The 22950-nt window shown below is 44.5% G+C and overlaps 1 protein-coding gene across 1 annotated transcript in view; it reads right to left on the bottom strand.

The window, feature by feature from the left end:
- LOC126260572 (endothelin-converting enzyme-like 1) overlaps positions 1-22950 on the bottom strand; it is a 398875-nt gene that overhangs the window by 28165 nt on the left and 347760 nt on the right. The window contains exons 12-14 of the mRNA XM_049957907.1: positions 22246-22349; positions 16558-16613; positions 12239-12510 (exon numbers count right to left, since the gene is read on the bottom strand). Coding sequence (XP_049813864.1) covers positions 12239-12510; positions 16558-16613; positions 22246-22349 — 432 coding nt within the window. The remainder of the gene's footprint in view (positions 1-12238; positions 12511-16557; positions 16614-22245; positions 22350-22950) is intronic.

The following is a 22950-nucleotide window of genomic DNA, read 5'->3' as shown; positions in this document are numbered from 1 at the left end:
TACAAGGTGGTCCATTGATAGTGACCGGGCCAAATATCTCACAAAATAAGAGTCAAAAGAAAAAAACTACGAAGAACGAAACTCGTCTAGCTTGAAGGGGGAAATCAGATGGCGCTATGGTTGCGCCGCTAAACGGCGCTGCCATAAGTCAAACGGATATAACTGCGTTTTTTAAATAGAAACCCTCATTTTTTATTACATTTTCGTGTAGTACGTAAAGAAATATGAATGTTTTAGTTGGACCACTTTTTACGCTTTGTGATAGACGGCGCTGTAATAGTCACAAACGTATAAGTACGTGGTATCACGTAACATTCCGCCAGTGCGGACGGTATTTGCTTCGTGATACATTACCCGTGTTAAAATGGACCGTTTACCAATTGCTGAAAAGGTCGATATTGTGTTGATGTGTGGCTATTGTGATCAAAATGCCCAACAGGCGTGTGCTATGTATGCTGCTCGGTATCCTGGACGACATCATCGAAGTGTCCGGACCGTTCGCCTGATAGTTACGTTATTTAAGGAAACAGGAAGTGTTCAGCCACATGTGAAACGTCAACCACGACCTGCAACAGATGATGATGCCCAAGTAGGTGTTTTAGCTGCTGTCGCGGCTGATTCGCACATCAGTAGCAGACGAATTGCGCGAGAATCGAGAATCTCAAAAACGTCGGTATTGAGAATGCTACATCAACATCGATTGCACCACTACCATATTTCTATGCACCAGGAATTGCATGGCGACGACTTTGATCGTCGTGTACAGTTCTGCCACTGGGCACAAGCGAAATTACGGGACGATGACAGATTTTTTGCACGCGTTCTATTTAGCGACGAAGCGTCATTCACCAACAGCGGTAACGTAAACCGTCATAATATGCACTATTGGGCAACGTAAAATCCACGATGGCTGCGACAAGTGGAACATCACGACCTTGGCGGGTTAATGTATGTTGCAGCATCATAGGAGGAAGGATAATTGGCCCCCGTTTTATCGATAGCAATCTAAATGATGCAATGCATGCTGATTTCCTACGTAATGTTCTACCGATGTTACTACAAGATGTTTCACTGCAGACAGAATGGCGATGTACTTCCAACATGACGGATGTCCGGCACATAGCTCGCGAGCGGTTGAGGCGGTACTGAATAGCATATTTCATGACAGGTGAATTGGTCGTCGAAGTACCATACCATGGCCCGCAAGTTCACCGGATCTGACGCCCCCGGATTTCTTTCTGAGGGGAAAATTGAAGGATATTTGCTATCGTGATCCACCGACAATGCCTGACAACATGCATCAGCGCATTGTCAATGCATGTGCGAACATTACGGAAGGCGAACTACTCGCTGTTGTGTGGAATGTCATTACACGTATTGCCAAATGCATTGAGGTTAACGGACATCATTTTGGGCATTTATTGCATTAATGTGGTATTTACAGGTAATCACGCTGTAACAGCATGCGTTCTCAGAAATGATAAGTTCATAAAGATACATGTATCACATTGGAACAACCGAAACAAAATGTTCAAAAGTACCTACGTTCTGTATTTTAATTTAAAAAACCTACCTGTTACCAACTGTTCGTCTAAAATTGTGAGCCATATGTTTGTGACTATTACAGCGCCATCTATCACAAAGCGATAAAAGTGGTCCAGCTTAAACATTCTTTACGTACTACACGACTATGTAATAAAAAATGTGGTTCCTATTTAACTAAACGCAGTTGATATCCGTTTGACCTATGGCAGCGCCATATAGCAGTCCAACCATAGCGGAATCTGGTTTCCCCCTTCAAGCTAGACAAGTTTTGTTCTTTGTATGTAGTTTTTTCGTTTTACGCTTATTTGGTGAGACATTTGGCCCGGTCACGATCAATGGACCACCCTGTAGAATGATTCTGACTTGGATACGGCGGTCAGAACATCAAGATCCTTCGTGAAAATCGTGGAGACACACTGTATTTTCTGATAGAATTTATAGCTCGCGAGTTTTATTTAGTTTTCTCTGATTTGTTCATCTGTGGAAAAAATGTATGTGAGCGTCAACTCTACCTGTTACGCACGTGGCTGTCAGAGTATTGCTGTACGTTCGATTTCGAACCTTCAGTTGCTATCAATGAATAACAGCTTGCTTATAAATCCTACATTGTGTGTTAATGTTACCTAATCCTGTCACGTAGTTCTCCCGCCAATTAGTATAATACCACCTTTTACGTTCCGCTCTCATTAATGCTAGAAGAGAAAATTCTTTTATGTAACCACATGACAGAAATGAACCCTTGTGCAGCTAAAGCCTTAAAACAACAGGATTGAAGCTCATTATTATTATCATCTTAAATAATGCCTTTATGATACTTTACCAATTAGATAGGGTTTAACGTAACCATAAATGGATAGGAATTTAAAGTTTTTCCATCGCTGAATGTTCAGTTAATGCCAATATCTTCAGAAAATTAATAGCCACCTTCTTAAGCATAACAAATATTATCTGGTGAAAACCAATGTAAACGCACACGCTTACTGGTGTGATCCGCTGTAGTGTCTAATGGCTGTAGACCAACAACGGTACTGGGTTACCAGTGGTTACAGAAAAAGTTTCTTCTATTCAATGCGCGCTCGTCTGTTCTGACCATACCATCAAGTTGTTATTCTGCGCCCCGTACACATAAAATTTCGTGCCTCTTGTATTTAATTTTAGCTACAGCCACAACACATTATACCTTTCTCAATTCTGAATCTACATGTAAACTCCGCAGTCTACCATATCTTGCATGGTAGAGAGTTCCTTATGCTATTACTAGTCATTGCATTTCCTGTTCCCCTAGCATATACTATGATGGGAAAACGACTGTGTATATGTTTCCGTGCTGCTGCACTGTGCTCTCTTGTGGGGTACACTGCAGCAATGAGATTCGCTGACCCCCAGCGATCAGAAACACTTCTACATCTACATCTACATGATTACTCTGAAATTCACATTTAAGTGCTTGGCAGAGGGTTCATCGAACCACAGTCATACTATCTCTCCACCATTCCAATCCCGAACAGCGCGCGGGAAAAACGAACACCTGAACCTTTCTGTTCGAGCTCTGATTTCTCTTATTACATTTTGATGATCATTCCTACCTGTGTAGGTTGGGCTCAACAAAATATTTTCGCATTCGGGAGAGAAACTTGGTGACTGAAATTTCGTAAATAGATCTCGCCGCGACGAAAAACGTCTTTGCTTTAATGACTTCCATCCCAACTCGCGTATCATATCTGCCACACTCTCTCCCCTAGTACGTGATAGTACAAAACGAGCTGCCCTTTTCTGCACCCTTTCGATGTCCTCCATCAATCCCACCTGGTAAGGATCCCACACCGCGCAGCAATATTCTAACAGAGGACGAACGAGTGTAGTGTAAGCTGTCTCTTTAGTGGACTTGTTGCATCTTCTAAGTGTCCTGCCAATGAAACACAACCTTTGGCTCGCCTTCCCCACAATATTATCTATGTGGTCTTTCCAACTGAAGTTGTTCGTAATTTTAACACCCAGGTACTTAGTTGAATTCACAGCCTTTGAGAATTGTACTATTTATCGAGTAATCGAATTCCAACGGATTTCTTTTGGAACTCATGTGGTGCACCTCACACTTTTCGTTATTTAGCGTCAACTGCCACCTGCCACACCATACAGCAATCTGTTCTAAATCGCTTTGCAACTGATACTGGTCTTCGGATGACCTTACTAGACGGTAAATTACAGCATCATCTGCGAACAACCTAAGAGAACTGCTCAGATTGTCACCCAGGACATTTATATAGATCAGGGACAGCAGAGGTCCCAGGACGCTTCCCTGGGGAACACCTGATATCACTTCAGTTTTACTCGATGATTTGCCGTATATTACTACGAACTGCCACCTTCCTGACAGGAAATCACGAATACAGTCGTACAACTGAGAATATACCTTACAGGCCCGCAGCTTGATTAGAAGTCGCTTGTGAGGAACAGTGTCAAAAGCTTTCCGGAAATCTAGAAATACGGTGTATGCGTACATAGAATCTGTACACGGTATAGAATCTGCACCTGAAGACTTGCCCGTATCAAGCGATTTGAGTTGCTTCGCAACCCCTAAGGTATCTACTTCTAAGAAATTCATGCTAGCAGCTGTTCGTGTTTCAAATTCTGGAATATTCCACTCCTCTTCCCTGGTGAAGGAATTTCGGGAAACTGCGTTCAATAACTCCGCTTTAGCGGCACAGTCGTCGGTGACAGCACCATCGGCACTGCGCAGCGAAGGTATTGACTGCGTCTTGCCGCTTGTGTACTTTACATACGACCAGAATTTCTTCGGATTTTCTACCAAATTTCGAGACAATGTTTCGTTGTGGAACCTATTAAAGGCATCTCGCATTGTAGTCCGTGAGAAATTTCGCGCGTCTGTAAATTTTAGCCATTCTTCGGGATTTCGCATTCTTCTGAACTTTGCATGCTTTTTCCGTTGCCTCTGCAACAGCGTTCGGACCTGTTTTGTGTACCATGGGGGATCAGTTCCATCTCTTACCAGTTTATGAGGTATGAATCTCTCAATTGCTGTTGCTAGTATATCTTTGAATTTGAGCCACATCTCGTCTACATTTGTATGGTCAGTTCGGAAGGAATGGAGATTGTCTCTTAGGAAGGTTTCTAGTGACACTTTATCCGCTTTTTTAAATAAAATTATTTTGCGTTTGTTTCTGGTGGATTTGGAAGAAAAGGTATTGAGCCTAGCTACAACGACCTTGTGATCACTAAGCCATGTATCAGTCATGATGCTCTCTATTAGCTCTGGATTGTTTGTGGCTAAGAGGTCAAGTGTGTTTTCGCAACCATTTACAATTCTCGTGGGTTCGTGGACTAACTGCTCGAAATAATTTTCGGAGAAAGCATTTAGGACAATCTCGGAAGATGTTTTCTGCCTAACACCGGTTTTGAACAAGTATTTTTGCCAACATATCGAAGGAAGGTTGAAGTCCCCACCAACTATAACCGTATGAGTGGGGTATTCATTTGTTACGAGATCAAATTTTCTCTGAGCTGTTCAGCAACTATATCATCGGAGTCTGGGGGTCGGTAGAAGGAGCCAATTATTAACTTAGTTCGGCTGTTAAGTATAACCTCCACCCATATCAATTCGCACGGAGTATCTACTTCGACTTCACTACAAGATAAACCACTACTGACAGACACAAACACTCCACCGCCAATTCTGCCTAATCTATCTTTCCTGAACACCGTCTGAGACTTCGTAAAAATTTCTGCGGAACTTATTTCAGGCTTTAGCCAGATTTCTGTGCCTATAACGATTTCAGCTTCTGTGCTTTCTATTAGCGCTTGAAGCTCAGGGACTTTCCCAGCCGAACTACAACAATTTACAACTACAATTCCGACTGTTCCATGACCCAAGCACGTCCTGTATTTGCCATGCACCCTTTGAGATTGCAGCCCACCCCGTACTTTCCCGAGGCCTTCTAACCTAAAAAACCGCCCAGTCCACGCCACACAGCCTCCGCTACCCGTGTAGCCGCCAGCTGAGTGTAATGAACTCCTGACCTATTCAGCGAAAGACGAAACCCTACCACCCTATGGCTCAAGTCAAGGAATCTGCAGCCAACACGGTCGAAAAACCGTCAGAGCCTCTGATTCAGACCCTCCACCCGGCTCTGCACCAAAGGTCCGCAGTCGGTTCTGTCAACGATGCTGCAGATGGTGAGCTCTGCCTTCATCTCGTAAGCAAGACCGGCAGCCTTCACCAATTCCAGCCGCTGGAATCCAGAGAGAATTTCCTCAGTTCCAAAGCGACACACGTCATTAGTGCCGACATGTGCCACCACCTGCAGATGGCTGCACCCTGTGCTCTTCATGGCATCCGGAAGGACCCTTTCCACATCAGGATTGACTCCACCCGGAATGCTCACGGAGTACACACTGGATTCCTTCCCCTCCTTAGCCGCCATATCCCTAAGGGGCCCCATTACGCGCCTAACATTGGAGCTCCCAACTGACACATGTAACCATTATGATATCAGTTGTACTAACGTGGGTACGACTAACACATCAACCGTGTGACAGTTTGAACTTCATACTGCTTACTACAGATTCAGTTAAATACGAGGGCTATTCCGAAAGTAAGGTCCGATCGGTCACGAAATGGAAACGACTATGAAAATCCGATAAAGCTTTGCACAGATGTGCTGGGTAGTGTCTCTAGTATAACCCCAGTTAGCATCACGTCGCTCTTCTCATTTCTGAGCTCGCAGTGAGTGCGTAAAGATGTCTAGAAAATAGTGTCTGCCGCCAAGTACGGGGGCCTGGTGAGAAACTTCCCCTGAAGCTATGCAGCTAACATTACATAACTGTCGTGCTGTTTCGTCTTCAAGACAATTCTCAGCCGCATTCTGCAGGGGCAATGAAGATGCTCCTGCATCGTTTTCAAATGGAAATGTGAGATTACCCACAATACAGCCCGTAATTGTCTCCCTCTGAGTTTCAGCTCAGGTCACATGAACCGCTGGTTATGAAGACAACATTTCGGCACAAGACAACGAGCCGTAGGCCAGCGTAGAGAATTGGCGGAGAGCACTGGCGGCTGCCTTCTATAGGGAGGGTATGGGAAAGTTGGTACAACGCTACGATACACGTCTAAGTCGGGTCGGCGACTATGGAGATAAGTAGCTGCAAGGTGTATCTAACTGTTGCAAATAAAACATTTTTGATTTTTACCGTGGTTTCCATTTCGCGACCTATCGGACCTTACTTTCGGAATAGCCCTCGTACAATACTTGACTCTAGTTTAGAAGGTGTCTGACGTATGACAGGTGTCACTCTAAATTAAAATCCTAATCAGAGAGGTAAAAACATCCATGAACTTCTTCTTAGACCAGTCGCAAAGTAATGAACAAGTAAACATAGAAGACAGGTTGCAGGGCGTGTCCGCTGGCGTCCCGGAAGTTCACCCGCCAATTGACTCTCCAGTCGACTCTGTTTGTCGGGCCTCGCAGCCCACACAAATACACGGCAGGCAGAATGGCAGCAATAAACGCTTTATTCCTGCCAAAGTGACAGTCGATGCAAAGTAGGGCAACCCGCGTGTCGCTCGTAGTGGGCCAAACCGCGATTACGTCGTCTCGCTGATTAACGCCTGTTATGCAGGCAACCCCAAGAGACACTGCTGTATTGTGTGGAGCCTATGTGTCCCGTGAGATAGAGCACATCCGAGCTCAAATTTCCTCTGTCTTGTCTTTGCAGACCTTAAGCGAGATGTATTTTTGTGGCTAAAGTCTTTCTTAAATAACGAGTGTCTAAACAATAATGTTTCGTGAAAATGTCTCCTTCCCTCGAGGTACTCCCATTTGAGTTCACTCAACATTTCCGTAACACTCGCGCATTGTGCGAAGCATATGGTAACAAATCTAGTAGCACACCTCTGCATTGCTTCGACATCTTCGTTTGATCCGACGTGGTCAGGATCCGAAAAACGCGAGCGGTACTCAAGGATAGGTTGCACAAATATTCTGTATGTGGTCTCTTTTATAGATGAGGTACTCTTTCCCAGAATTCTCTAAAGAAACTGTTGCTCCCCCTACAACCGATGTTATGCACTCATCTCACTTCATGTCTTTTTCAAACAGTACTCCTAGACTGTAAGCGAAGTTTCTGGTGAAGCAGCACATCACTATTACTGTATTCGAAAATCACAGGATTGTTTTTGCTACTCATCTGCATTAACATACATATTACCACATTTACAGCAACCTCCATTCGTCATACGAAACAGAAATTCTGTCCAAGACATCCTGTCTGCTCCTACAGTCACTCAAAGACTTTTCCTGTATGCTACAGCGTCATCAGCAAAAAGCCACTGACCGCTGCTCACCTCATCCGTCATATCGTTTATGTATGTAGGGAACAAGGGTGGTCGTACCACACTTTCCTGTGTCACTCTTGACGATATCCTTCTCTCGAACGAACGCACAATATTCATGAAACGTAGTAAGTTCTATTACTTAACATTTCCTTCACAAACTGTAAGAAGGACTAAAGAATTTAATATTTCGGGAGAAATAACCAAAGCAAGAGTAGTGCATTGTAATACATAAATATAGTTTTGTTCATGTACAAAACCCAAGTAGGACTTCTGAGTCTCGTCAGGATAGATTCATCGTATGTAATCGGATTATTTACACTCCTGGAAATGGAAAAAAGAACACATTGACACCGGTGTGTCAGACCCACCATACTTGCTCCGGACACTGCGAGATGGCTGTACAAGCAATGATCACACGCACGGCACAGAGGACACACCAGGAACCGCGGTGTTGGCCGTCGAATGGCGCTAGCTGCGCAGCATTTGTGCACCGCCGCCGTCAGTGTCAGCCAGTTTGCCGTGGCATACGGAGCTCCATCGCAGTCTTTAACACTGGTAGCATGCCGCGACAGCGTGGACGTGAACCGTATGTGCAGTTGACGGACTTTGAGCGAGGGCGTATAGTGGGCATGCGGGAGGCCGGGTGGACGTACCGCCGAATTGCTCAACACGTGGGGCGTGAGGTCTCCACAGTACATCGATGTTGTCGCCAGTGGTCGGCGGAAGGTGCACGTGCCCGTCGACCTGGGACCGGACCGCAGCGACGCACGGATGCACGCCAAGACCGTAGGATCCTACGCAGTGCCGTAGGGGACCGCACCGCCACTTCCCAGCAAATTAGGGACACTGTTGCTCCTGGGGTATCGGCGAGGACCATTCGCAACCGTCTCCATGAAGCTGGGCTACGGTCCCGCACACCGTTAGGCCGTCTTCCTCTCACGCCCCAACATCGTGCAGCCCGCCTCCAGTGGTGTCGCGACAGGCGTGAATGGAGGAACGAATGGAGACGTGTCGTCTTCAGCGATGAGAGTCGCTTCTGCCTTGGTGCCAATGATGGTCGTATGCGTGTTTGGCGCCGTGCAGGTGAGCGCCACAATCAGGACTGCATACGACCGAGGCACACAGGGCCAACACCCGGCATCATGGTGTGGGGAGCGATCTCCTACACTGGCCGTACACCACTGGTGATCGTCGAGGGGACACTGAATAGTGCACGGTACATCCAAACCGTCATCGAACCCATCGTTCTACCATTCCTAGACCGGCAAGGGAACTTGCTGTTCCAACAGGACAATGCACGTCTGCATGTATCCCGTGCCACCCAACGTGCTCTAGAAGGTGTAAGTCAACTACCCTGGCCAGCAAGATCTCCGGATCTGTCCCCCATTGAGCATGTTTGGGACTGGATGAAGCGTCGTCTCACGCGGTCTGCACGTCCAGCAAGAACGCTGGTCCAACTGAGGCGCCAGGTGGAAATGGCATGGCAAGCCGTTCCACAGGACTACATCCAGCATCTCTACGATCGTCTCCATGGGAGAATAGCAGCCTGCATTGCTGCGAAAGGTGGATATACACTGTACTAGTGCCGACATTGTGCATGCTCTGTTGCCTGTGTCTATGTGCCTGTGGTTCTGTCAGTGTGATCATGTGATGTATCTGACCCCAGGAATGTGTCAATAAAGTTTCCTCTTCCTAGGACCATGAATTCACGGTGTTCTTATTTCAATTTCCAGGAGTGTAGTTATTGCTACTAACATTAATTTATCGTAACTAAAACAAAACCAAAAGAGATTGCAAACATGAAAACATAATAATGTCATGTGAAGCAATGAACAACACAGCGGTACGACAGTTTGTCATTTACTGCCCTCTGCCGGGAGAGATAATGAACTATCAGAGCTAAAGAGGTTTCTGTGCTAAGCAGACGGAACGCCTGTGCATGATTTCATCTTCGTGCTGTTTTATGACTCCAGACCCTTGGCGGAACTTTTTAGTCAACTCACATACGAATTCCCAATGATTCTCGTTTAGTTATCGTAAAGTGTGTGACTTTTTATTTGTTTATGAGGTCGGAACGTGTACTTCAACTCCTTGGTAAGTAGTAGCTCACTTTAGATTCTTGCAGCAGTAGTGGTCATTAAGATAGAATAGTTCGATCGACTTGCATACAAGAGGTGGACATAAAAATGCAAACACAGGAACACAACATATTACCATACCTAATACGGCGTGGGAAATCTTCAGCTTTTAAAACAGCTTCCACTGGTCTCGGAATGTATAAAAATAGGTCCTGTATTTTCAAGGGAATCTTGTACAACTCTTCCTGCAAAACAGTGGCAAGTTCAAGTAATGATGATGGAGGTGGATCTCGCAAAGCAAGCAACCAAGACTCAATAGTATTAAAGTATTGATATCTGGTGAGTGTGGTGGTCAGGCTGGATGTGATTATTGATCGTTGTACTCACAAAAGCAGTTCTGGACGATGTGAGTGTTGTATACATAGGCCCTGTCATCTTGGATTATTGCATCACAATTGGGGAGCAAACGTTGTAACATGGGATGGACCTGATCAGCCAAAATGGTCACATAATCCTTGGTAGTAGCTGTCCAAAACATTACCGAGTCCCCGCTAGTTTCACTCATGGGAGGTAAACTCGGCCAGCAGTTGTAAACAGTATGAACCAAGATTCAGCCAACCACATCACTTCCTCCCATTGCTTCATTGTCCAGCTTTTATAGTTTCGACACCACATTTTCCTATTAGTGGCTTTTGCATTTCTGAGGAGTTGTTTTAGAATTCTAGCTCTCCCCGTAATTCCCTGTTTATTGAGCTCCCTTCGTGTTACTTTGATGCTAACACCATCAGCTACTGTGTCACTCAGTTCCGCAGTCACGTCTGCAGTTGTCGTCTTATTTTTAGTCACAATCCTCTTGAGTGACTATTTGTCACGATCACTCACCAGGTACTTCCGTCTGCATTGTGACTTAGCGAATGATGTTTTCCCACTTTCCCTGTATGGGAAATAAAACTTCCATACTGGGCTTCTTGAATCACCAAATACTTAACGCACCTTGCTTACAGAAGCTCCCGGCATACAAGCAAAAACAATTTGTTCATGTTAGAATTAATTTAGATCTGACATAATGCACTTCAGAGGCCGAGCGGAGATACTTCTGCGTCAAGTCAGAATATCTTTTGGGAACCTGTGAAGTATCAATGACACTAGTAAAACATTGTCAAAGTTCAATCTTTTATTTTCAATGTCTAAAAGTCATCGTTCTTCCGCACCAGCCTCAGATGTTGCACATTCAGCTGTGTGTTCGATTCTAGTTGATATCCATTGAGTCAGCTCAGCCGTTGCACTATAGAAGTAGCCTGTGACACTGGCACCACGGTGGTCTGCCGGCGAGTAGGTGGAGCCGTTTCCCAGAGGTAAGTGGTTCTCGTGCTGGCTGCTAGAGTGTAGTCGTGTGTTCAGAGGTTCCCGAAGATGCCTGAGAGTTGAACAGGAACATGGACCACAGCAGGCCCTGTTGCTGCCTTTTGTGTTAAAGTCTGGTGCCGGTGAGCAGTGTGAAGTTCATCACGTGAAGGCCAACATCTCGAATACATCTTCGCTGGTTCACACTGTTTGCTGTATAAAATGACTTTTATTCTAATAATATGAATACTTATATATGTGTTTGGAGAGAGAGAGAGAGAGAGAGAGATTGATTTTTGATTGAGATTTTTACTTTAAGTCGTAACTGATACCTGAATTTTGGTTGCTGCCTCCTTGAATGATCAGCTTCTGCACCAGTTGGTGAGTATTATAATTTGGAGGAAGTTATTGTTCTTTAAGGTTTAAAATACGACTCTTCTAGTTACTTGGCCGTATTACGGATAGCTTTGAGCCCAAGTGTATACCCTTTACTATTCTGTGCCATAACCAACAATTTGCCCACATTGTAATTCGGGTCATGATTGACGTTTGCGATGCATTGAGGATACTGCACAGGTGCCGTTCATGGTCAGATACAAAAGTGCAACCTGTAGAATTGTCTAGCGTCTGCATCCATATTCAAGCAAGCATTTCTCACAGTAGTTTCACAGTGTTTTCATATTTTTAACCAACCCTGCTGGTCAGTACACCCTTTCAAAGCTGGGAGTGAGAGAGAGAGAGAGAGAGAGAGAGAGAGAGAGTGAGAGAAAGTGAGAGGGGGAGACAGAGTTAGAGAGAGGGGGGCAGACCGAGATAGAGACAGACAGAGAGAGACAGAGAGAGGCAGACAGAGTCAGAGAAACGCACACATACACAGACAGACAGAGAGAGACACGGAGAGACGAAGAGACAGACTTGCCTGGACTGGCACGCTGGCGCCCAGGAAGGGCACGGAGCGCATGAAGGTGGCGTGGTACTGCCTGGCGAGGCAGTCGAGGCGGGCCTCGAAGCGCAGGCGCGCCGCGGGCGTGAGCCACGCGTGCGGCTGGCCGCCGGGCCCGCGCTCCACGCCGGCAGAGTCGAGCGCGTGCAGCAATTCGTGCGCCAGCGCCGTGCCCAGCGCGCCCAGCGGCACGTAGCGGGGCACGTCGGAGCGCAGGTACGGCTGCGCCAGCAGCGCCAGCGGAACCACTGCACACAGTAGCCGGTCAACAGTATCCCGACATCACTCTCAATTACCGAATTAAACAACAGATGTCACGAGAGGCAGACCCGCCAGTGTGAAACGTAGTATTGTGTTGTTAGTAGACGTCCAATAACGGAAGAATGGGGTCTGTCAGGAGGGCTCACTGACTTCGGACTTTGACTAGTCAATGGGTGTTACCTGAGTAGCAAATCCATCCTGCCCGAGGTCACTGTCGGTGACAGCACAGAGAATTTTTTCCGACAGGTAAAAATATTAAAATACGCAACTGTCAAACCACTACATAAGAAACGTGGTGAGACAGACTCAAATAATTATCGTCCAGTTTTCTTGCTGACATCGTTTTCGAAAATATTCGATAAAGTAATATGCACTTAAATGGAAACAATTTCCTTGGCATATCACAGTTCGGATTCAGGAAAGGTTGTTCGAGTGAGAATGCTATTTATACATTCACTCATCAAATAGTACAAGCCTTAAATAATAATATATCGCCAGTTGACATTTTTTGTGATCTTTCCCATGCGTTTGATCTTGTAGAGAAACTCAGGTTTTATGGAATTGAGGCTTTATGCACATCTGGTTTGACTCACACTTATAAAAAAAATGCAAAAGGCTGTGTTGAGTAACTCAAACAATGTCGGAAGAGTAAAAAAATTTACAGTCAATAGTGGCAAAAAATAAATATCACCGAAGTAGTCCCACAGAGTTCAAGTTTCGGTCAATTTCAGTTCCTTATATATGTGTATGACCTACCAATAAACATTCAACAAACGAAACTCGTACTTTTTGCACGCGATACAAGCGTTAATAAATCTCAGTAGAGAGAAAGAAACACAACAGTTTCTACAAGATATTTGCCAAGGAATTATTAAGTGATTTTCTAAGAATTGACTCTCCCTAAATTTTGAAAAAAAGAAAACACGACATTCAGTTCTATGCATTAAACAGAATCATATCAACAAGTTATGTGGTGCATGAGCATGAGTCAGTAAATGGGATAGAATGCTCAAATCTCTTGATTTAAATACTGATGAAAACTTGAAGTGAAAGAAACATATTACTGAGCTTGTCGAACAGTTACGTTCAACTGTTATTGCTCTTCGTATTATTGCTAATCTTGGAAACAAACGTATCAACCTCCTGACAGATTTCGCAATTTCCACTCACTATTGTTTTACGGAATAATTTTCTGGGGTAACTTATCACTTAGAAAATGTGTTGGTTGGACAAAAGCAAGCACTAAGAATAATATGTGGTCTTCACCCACGAGCGTGATACAGCTGCCTCTTCAAGGAGCTAGGCATTTTAACTGAGCCATCACAGTACATCTATTCGCTAACGAAGCACGCAATAAATAGTACATCTCAATTCAAGAACACTGATGCCAATATCTACAACACTCGAGGAAAATATGACTTTCACTACCCATTGTTAAAGGTCTCAATGGCTCAGAAAAAGTGTACAATATCAAAAAAAAAAAAAAGATGATTTCCCCAATAACATGTCTGACAGGTAGCGAAGCAAGTTTTAAATCTAATTTAAAATCATTTCTCCTGCCGCACTTCTATTCCCTTAACGAAGTGCTGTTGGTAGCCCGTACAAAGTAAATAAAAAATGTATTGTTGCATGAGTAGGATTAAAAAAATAACGTGTTCATTAATGTTATCACAAGTCATAAACTGACTCGTTCCACGTCATTTAGATAAAAGGATTGTTCAGATTCTGTGGATCGTGTACCTAACTAATTGGAAATGCGTAAGAACAGCACTGTTAAATCAACACAAGGCACACATCACGTACTGAGCGACCGGGACCTCAACCGTTGCGGAGGATGATTTTAAGAAAATCTCATGAAATCACCGGATGGAATCACTCATGAGCTCCGATGTGCTACCGGCAGTCCAGCTAGCACAATGATTGCCCGTAGTTAGGGAAGAAAAGGAAAAGAACACATTTCTGTAGTGAGTGCTGAGCGATACTTGTACTGTTGAAATCCGATAGGAAGGTTTGGGTGTGGCGAAACCCGGAGAATGTTGCCTTGCATCACGTGTAGTGCCAACAGTGAAGTACATAGGAGGGGTGTTAGGGCATGTGTATGTTTTTCGTGATTAGTGTTTTGTCTCGTTATTGCACTTAAGAAAGCGGCGGATGTGTAAGAATATGAACATATTTTACAGCATCGTGTGCCGTGCACAGTAGAGGAATAGTTCGGAGACAATGATTGTTTGTATCACCACGATAATGCATCCTGTCATAATAGGGCACCTGTGAGACAATGGTTTACCGACAGTAAGCTTCGTCAAAAGGACGCAACAGAACATACTGTGGGTAAGTTAGAACGTCCAGACTCCGCCGTCCAAGATCGCTACCTTTATGATTGCCTCTCTTGTGGAAGAATGGGCTGGTATTCCACTTCAGAAATTCAGACACCTCGTTAAAGGTGTCCCCAACTGAATTTAAGACGTAATAAAGATAAGGATGGACGCACGACATATTAATGTCCACTAATAGGTGTCCGAATACTTTCGATAATGCAGTGTATATTACATGAAGACGTATCGCGTGAATTATATCGTCTCCGCGTCTGTGTCGCTCCCGGAAGTCAGTGATGTAGCGAAGAACAGACGTTCCAGTTCATAAGTGTACTCGTACAACCTATACTTGTATATGTACTCGACAAATTACCATATGGTATGTACATATAGTAATAAAATCACATTTCCCTTTCTATATTCCATTCACAGATATTATACAGGAGGAAGGATTTTGATAATCCTCTCTATTAGCAAGATTTTGTTTAATTTTACCAGCGTGGTCCCAGCGTGAATTGTATGGTGGAGGGGATAATGCATTTGTCGATTCGTAATGGCACCTGAGGGTCTGGAAATCTGAGTATGCCTATGTTCACTCTTTGGCGTATAATTGAGCCCCCAGCCAACAGATTCTCAAATTCAAAAGTCCCATGAATATCCTTAGCTTATTATTGACATTTCGTCCTCCAGGCCCAACGACTTATTTAACTGCAACAGCATCCTCCTCTTCTTTCCAGCTGTTTTGTGTGATATTAAAAGTTTCAATAAAAAACAACAACATTGCGTATATTTTTTATTATTATTAGCCTCCGGCAGAAATAAAAACATGTATCTCCCACACTTGTATTTGGCCACCATCAGTGTTGACAGCATACTGTTGCCGATGGACGAAAATGCAATGCTGTTTGCAGTGAGACATGGTGTGGCTGCCACACTCTGCCAATAGCCGCCCACCTCCAGCTGAGGCGGAATCTTTTGTAACCGCGGCTCTTGACATACCTATGGCGTCCACGAACCCAAAGTTCAGTATTACAAAAAAGACGTTTTGAGCCAAAAAAACTTTTATACAATTTTAAATTACTCTTAAGGCTAACTTCAAGCAACATTTAGTGCATCAAAACGAACTGAGAGTGTTTGCTTGGAAATCGTGTTGGCAAAGAGATAGAAGGGCTAAAAGCACACCGAAACTAAAATCACTGTAAAAATGTCAAAATAAAAATTGAATCCTATGTCGATGGTAGTCATGTGTGCGTGTGGCAAGTTCCTCACTCGTACCTCCGACGGGGGGGGGGGGGGGGGGGGGGAATATGAATTCATCTAGCCAAAGTATCTTGAACTTCTGTTGAAATTCTTGCATACCAAGACAAACATGTCTGAGTAGTACATTATCCGTCACAACATTGCGCATTTTGGAGAAGGAAGTCTACTCGTTCTTCCAGACGGATTAAAACTGTTGCCAGAATAGACCAGTAGCTCGCACCCCTGCCTTTCGCGGAAATTGGCTGTCTGGTGATTCAGTTCGGCTTATAGGCCTAATCTGTAATCTACCCTCATTTGATGCTTTTCTCCTGTATATCCTTTCCCTCAATACCGCTAGTGTAGCAGAATACTACCTTTGGAATGCAGCTGAGAGGGACTGACTGGTTAGCTTTCTAGAGAATCTCGTTACAAGACCGTCGCAGACAGCTGCTTCTGCTTCTAGTCATCTCATGTACTTACCAATGCTGTTGAGAGTCTTCTCGTAGAAAGCGTTCACCACGAATGGATACGCCCAGCTGGAAAGGAATAAAGATAGCTATTGCAGTTAAATAATGTTTTTAAAACTGAAGATAGCAAGATTTATAGCGAAACTAGTATTAATTGTGCAGTCTAGTGAAGTATAAATGCACAAATCTGACTTCTGAAAAAGATAAGTATTCTAATCAGAACTATAAAATAAGCTTTTATTTCTTAGCGAACTGATTTTCGTCTGTAGCATGATTTTGTGCAGGTATTAGGACAAATCTGCTTGATGCTTGATCGATTTACAGTCATGCAAGCATATTAAAGTACATATGCTTGTGTGTGAGTACCGACAATGCGCAGCATCGTACAAGCAATAGTCAGTAGTGACACACTGCTCGTAGCGGTCTTATGTCAAGCGAAATGAACCAAATTAACAGCAAACTTCAGAAAATTACGGAAGGAAGCCTTGTTTCAACAGTATTAAGTCGAAAGCCTATCTCGGTAACGCAAAGAGTGATTTTTTATGTGTTATGCTCTTAACAAACTACAAAGCTGTTTGTCACAGACTAAAATGTCATTACTGTAACGATACATTTTGTCAGAACCAGTTAAATGAGAAAAAACTGGAAGGTATTTATTAATGAAGAGTAGGAAGAAATGAAGTACAGAAATCGATACTCGCTTATTACAGGTACCTACAGACGCATATTTGAAACCTACATTGCCCTCTTAGCAAATGAGGAATCGCAATTTTAGTGCCAGTCTTCCATGTAGTGTCATTTTTTCTTATGATTAAATCATTCTTTTTAATCGAAGAAGTTGCGAGGAATAGGAGTTTCAAATACGTTTATCTCTTCATCCTCAAATGCCAACGGTCTTGCCGCAGTGGTAACACCGGTTCCCGTCAGATCACCGCAGTTCAGCGCTGTCAGGTTCGGCTAACACCTGGATGGGTGATCGTCCGCTCTGCCGAGTGCTGTTGGCAAGCGGGGTGCACTCAGCCCTTGTCAGCCCAGTTGAAGAGCTATTTGGGGAGTAGCGGTTCCGGCCAAAAGCCTTCTACAGGTCTAAAAATACGGAATCAATTTGAAATCCTTTGACGATAATACACAACACTTTGCGCGAGTAAAGAACTGGTAGTGTTTCATAAGAACGATGTTTTCCAAATACGTGATGACAGTGTGTCAATAGACCGTTCTCTTCGAAGTAGTTCATAATGTCCGAACACAATCCATGTCCCAGAATCCTACAGAATATCGACGTTAATGACATCGGCCTGTAATAATTTAGTGCATTATCATACTGTCTTTCTTGAATAATGGTGTGAACTGTGCAACTTCCCAGTCTTTGGGTACTTTTGGGTATGGATTTACCGTCGAGCGAGCGATTAGATTGTGATTGTTAAGTAAGGAGCTATTGCGCCAGTATACTCTGAAAGGAACCTAATTCGTGTACAGTCTGGACCGGAAGACTTGCTTTTATTCATTACTCCAAGGAAAACTACTACTAAGTTACTCATGTTGGCTGCTGTTCTCGATTTCAGTTCTGGATTAATTACTTTGTCTTCTTTGGTGAAGGAATTTCGGAAGGCTGTGTTTAGTAACTCTGCTTTGGCAGAACTGCCATCGATAGTATTTCCATGGCTACCGCGCAGAGAAGGCATTGATTGTGTATTGCCACTAGCATACTTTACATACTACCCGCATCTCTCTGGATTTACTGCCAGGTTTTGAGACCAAGAGCAGCCGAATGTTTGGAAATGTACTTACATAAGAGAGTCAGCGCGGTGACGCTCATCGTCTTGAAAAATAAAAATTTAGTCATATTGTAGTAACTGTGGATAAAAAAAGACCTCCAACGTATCTAGATACGTGATTCCTGTAAATCCGTCGGCACATGTGCAGTGCCGTGCCGTCACGTCAACGTTGAGTGTGCCGAGTTCAACGTGCTACTGAACGCTAAGAAACGATGCAACTTGTGTGTACGGTATGTGTGCCTCAACGTGGTTACGCGATCGCAGCGCAATCCAACGGCAGCTGTCGGCTGTATCTGGCTCGCAAATCACACTGTTTACGAAATGGATGGGCTTCAAATTTCTACATTAGCTCTGTTAATACGCACATTTCCTCCCTTGTCCATGTGCTAGTCACGATGCTCTGCCTGTAGTATACATAAATGAGAATTTGAATAGCCACGAACACGATATAAGGCAAAAAGGAAGAATCTGTATGCGCCCGCGCATTGTCGTGCAAAATGATGGGTGGGTTGCGCAGAAAGTGTCGCCGCTTCTTTCGCAAAGCCGGTCGCAGATTATGCTCCAAAATCAGACAGTAATACTGTGCATTGACCGTCTGCCGTGGAGGAACGTAATGCGTTAGGATAACAAGCTGTGGCAGCTCTGTTCAGTCGATGGCATCATAAGTCCTTGTGACTCTGATTTGATTCCGAAGTTGAAGGAACCACTGCGTGGCATTCGCTTCAGAACTGTTCCAGAGATTCGACAGGCCGTACACCGCTCCATTCGCACCATCAACAGAACAGGCTCTGATAACGGTATAGTACGACTTCTACATCGCTGGCAATGGGTTCTACACAACGCTGGTGACTACTTTGAAGGACAGTAACAGGTGCAAACATATAACTCTTTTGTATCGGTTGTGAATAAATAGTTGCCACTATTTAAGTTCCAACCCTCGTATACTGCTGCTGGTCATTCTACATTGCGGCGGCAGAGGACGCTCATGATACCAAGAGGCTGGAGGCGTGGATCATCGGGCATGCTTCATTGGGACCGTCGGATCCCAAAGACCGCTGTCGACATTGAACGTAAACTTGCAGTGCCGTAGCCAGCTGTGATACGTTGGTATCGCTAAGTGCTACCACTCATTAGTCCATGTTTAAATGCATGTTCAGAATATCTGACATGCTAGATATTGCCCAGCATATTTGGAAAGGGTCGCCAGCGTGCACGGTGCATGTGCCGACAGCTTAACCGCCTTTTATGTCTTTTATGCAGAAAAGAACGATGCGTTAGTATTTTATCGGCTAACAGTGTAAAACACACGAATCTCTAGAGAGTAACCCTGGTACTAGACTTTGGTATGTGGCTGCTAAGTGTGGTGTCACCGCCAGACACCACACTTGCTAGGTGGTAGCTTAAATCGGCCGCGGTCCATTAGTACATGTCGGACCCGCGTGTCGCCACTGTCAGGATCGCAGACCGAGCGCCACCACACGGCAGGTCTCGAGAGACTGACTAGCACTCGCCCCAGTTGTACGACGACGTTGCTAGCGACTACACTGACGAAGCCTTTCTCTCATTTGCCGAGAGGCAGTTAGAATAGCCTTCAGCTAAGTTAATGGCTACGACCTAGCAAGGCGCCATTAGTTACTTCATGAATCTAAAGAGTCTCACTTTTATCATCAAGAATGCTGTATACCAAAGGACGATATAAAAGTTCAGTGTTCTAGTAGCTACGTTCTTTTCTTTATCACATTCATTACGAATCCTGTTCCAGACTTCGCGCCAGTCGGCGTGTGTGTACGTGTGCCCTCTCGGCTACCCGTCTCTGTGGACTGGCTGCCTTGTCAGTCCACTACATTGGCGACGAGGCTAAAAAGGGACTTTAGCGTTCGTATTGTACTAAGTCCCACATATTCTTAGTTACTGACTGCTCATGTTTAGACTTAAATGCAATATTTTGTTGCCATTGCACACTAAACGCAAGAAGGAATTATTATCTTCCATCGCTAAACTTAGAATCAATTAACAAACCCCTACACGTAGATGTTTTAACACCACCGTGATAGTGTTGTAGCAGTAACGTCATGTATGGCGTGAAACACAAACGTCACCGTAAATCAAGCCAGAGTAATAACTAATTCTCGGCTCGCACGAAGAGTAGACTTGCGTGTACTACATGCAGTACTCTGTTGAATGCACTGTACATCTTGAAAACAGTCACAAGGGTGTGACCTGTGGCTATCTTCTTACACTGAAGCGCCAAAAAAAAAACTAGTATAGGCATGCCTATTCAAATACAGAGATATGTAAACAGGCAGAATACGGCGCTGCTGATGGCTGCGCCTATATAAGACAACAAGTGTCTGGCGCAATTGTTAGATCGGTTACTGCTGCTACAATGGCAGGTTATCAAGATTTAAGTGAATTTGAACGTGGTGTTATAGTCGGCGCACGAGCGATGGAACGCAGCATCTCCGAGATAGCGACGAAGTAGAGATTTTCCCGTACGGCCATTTCACAAGTGTGCCGTGAATATCAGGAATCCGGTAAAACGTCAAATCTCCGACATCGCTGTGGTCGCAAAAATATCCTGCAAGAACGGGACCAACGACCACTGAAGAGAATCGTTCAGCGTGACAGAAGTGCAACCTTTCCGCAAATTGCTGCAGATTTCAATGCCAGGCCATTAACAAGTGTCAGCGTGCGAATCATTCAATGAAACATCATCAGTATCGGCTTTCGGAGCCGAAGGCCCACTCGTGTACCCTTGATGACTGTGTGACACAAAGTTTTACGCCTCGCCTGGGCCCGTCAACACCAACATTGGACTGTTGATGACTGGAAACATGTTGCCTGGCCAGACGAGTGGCGTTTCTAATTCTGTCGAGCGGATGGACGTGTACGGGTAGAGAGACAACCTCAAGAGTCCATGGGCCTTGCATGTCAGAAGGGGACTGTTCAAGCTGGTAGAGGCTGTGTAATGGTGTGGGGTGTGTGCAGTTGGAGTGATATGCGACCCCTGATACGTCTAGATACGACGCTGACTGGTGACACGTACGTAAACATCCTGTCTGATCACCTGCATCCATTCACGTCCATTGTGCAGTCCGACGGACTTGGGTAATTCCAGCAGGACAGTGCGACACCTCTCACGTTCAGAATGGCTGCAGAGTGGCTCCAGGAACCCTCTTCTGAGCTTAAACACTTACGCTGACCACCAAACTCCTCAGACATGAACATTATTGAGCGTATCTAGGATGCCTTGCAACGTGCTGTTCAGAAAAAATATCCATCCCCTCGTACTCTTACAGTTTTATGGACAGCCCTGCAGGATTCATGGTGTCAGTTCGCTCCAGCACTACTTCACACGTTAGTCTGGTCCATGCTACGTCTTGTTGCGACACTTCTGCTAGGTAGGCTTACCAATTTTTTGGCTGTTCAGTGTATAAAAATCCTGTGTCCTGAAACTATTGAGGAATACTTTCAGCTGTATGTTGTGGAGTGCTGTACTCTCAGATAAAATCGGGGTTCAAAGATGTAGCTGATCTGCTCGTGTTGGAAAGAATGCAATACGTCTTTAGTTGCTTCGTTATAGCGATCTCGAGTCGATGGACGATTGCTAATGAATGACTTAGCAAGTGAGCGACATAGCTGACTAGAGAGACTCATATCGGCGGCCATATGAACCCATAATTTTCAGCTGGTGCTAATGTATACTTTTAGTTGCGATTCGGATTCACTCAAAGTTCCTATTTCCGCACACGGAGAACTTATAGTCTTGTGAAATAGGACGAATCTTTTTGAAATATCCCAATAAAGTAATTATAAACATCAACCATACATTCCAATGGCCCACACGCAGCCGTATATTGAGTGAGGTAATGGACGCCATGGTGAGACGCGGCAAGCAGGTTGGTAGGAACGTGGCGGGAACTCACCGGTCGTCGTCGGCGGGCTGGCGCAGGCGCCGCGCGTGTTCGGCCCGCAGCTGGCGGTAGCGGCGCAGCACGTTGCCGAACAAGTCGTCCTGCCGCACGTCCACCTGCGCACACAGCGACCACCACCTGTCACCTCACCCGTCGTCTCCATACATCCCAAGGTGTCACTACACTACACATACTCAGATAAAAGGAACAGGTGAAGTGTCCTAGAGATAAGATTACATACAGTGGAATAGTAGTCTGGGTGAGTAGTTTTAGACACACCAGGTGAAACTTTACCACATGATAATTATGCTTCTAGCCGTAAGAACTTAATACGTTTGGTAAACAGATAACAAAGTAAATGAACCGCAATAATTAAATTACGTTTCAAAGTGATCTCGCTGAATGTCGTTAACGATACATGTATGACACACATGGTTTACAAATACAAATCATGTGTATATATCTACTTGGAGTCCATATCAGGGATCTAAAAGCAATCGTAAAAATAGAAATACAAGGATAAATAAATAGATAGCCAACCGACATTTAAAAATAAATTAAAAGGATTTCTGAATGACAACTCCTACTAAATAGATGAATTATTAGAAACGAAGTAGTAACTGTTAAAAAAAAAGCATGTGTAAAGAAAACTTATGTAAAAGTGACACGTTCGACAACACTAAGAAGTGTCGTATTCCTGATCTATGGAACAAGTAT

The sequence above is a fragment of the Schistocerca nitens genome, chromosome 5, assembly GCF_023898315.1.
Source record: "Schistocerca nitens isolate TAMUIC-IGC-003100 chromosome 5, iqSchNite1.1, whole genome shotgun sequence".
Lineage (NCBI taxonomy): Eukaryota > Metazoa > Arthropoda > Insecta > Orthoptera > Acrididae > Schistocerca > Schistocerca nitens.
This window is presented reverse-complemented; position numbering and strand designations above follow the sequence as displayed.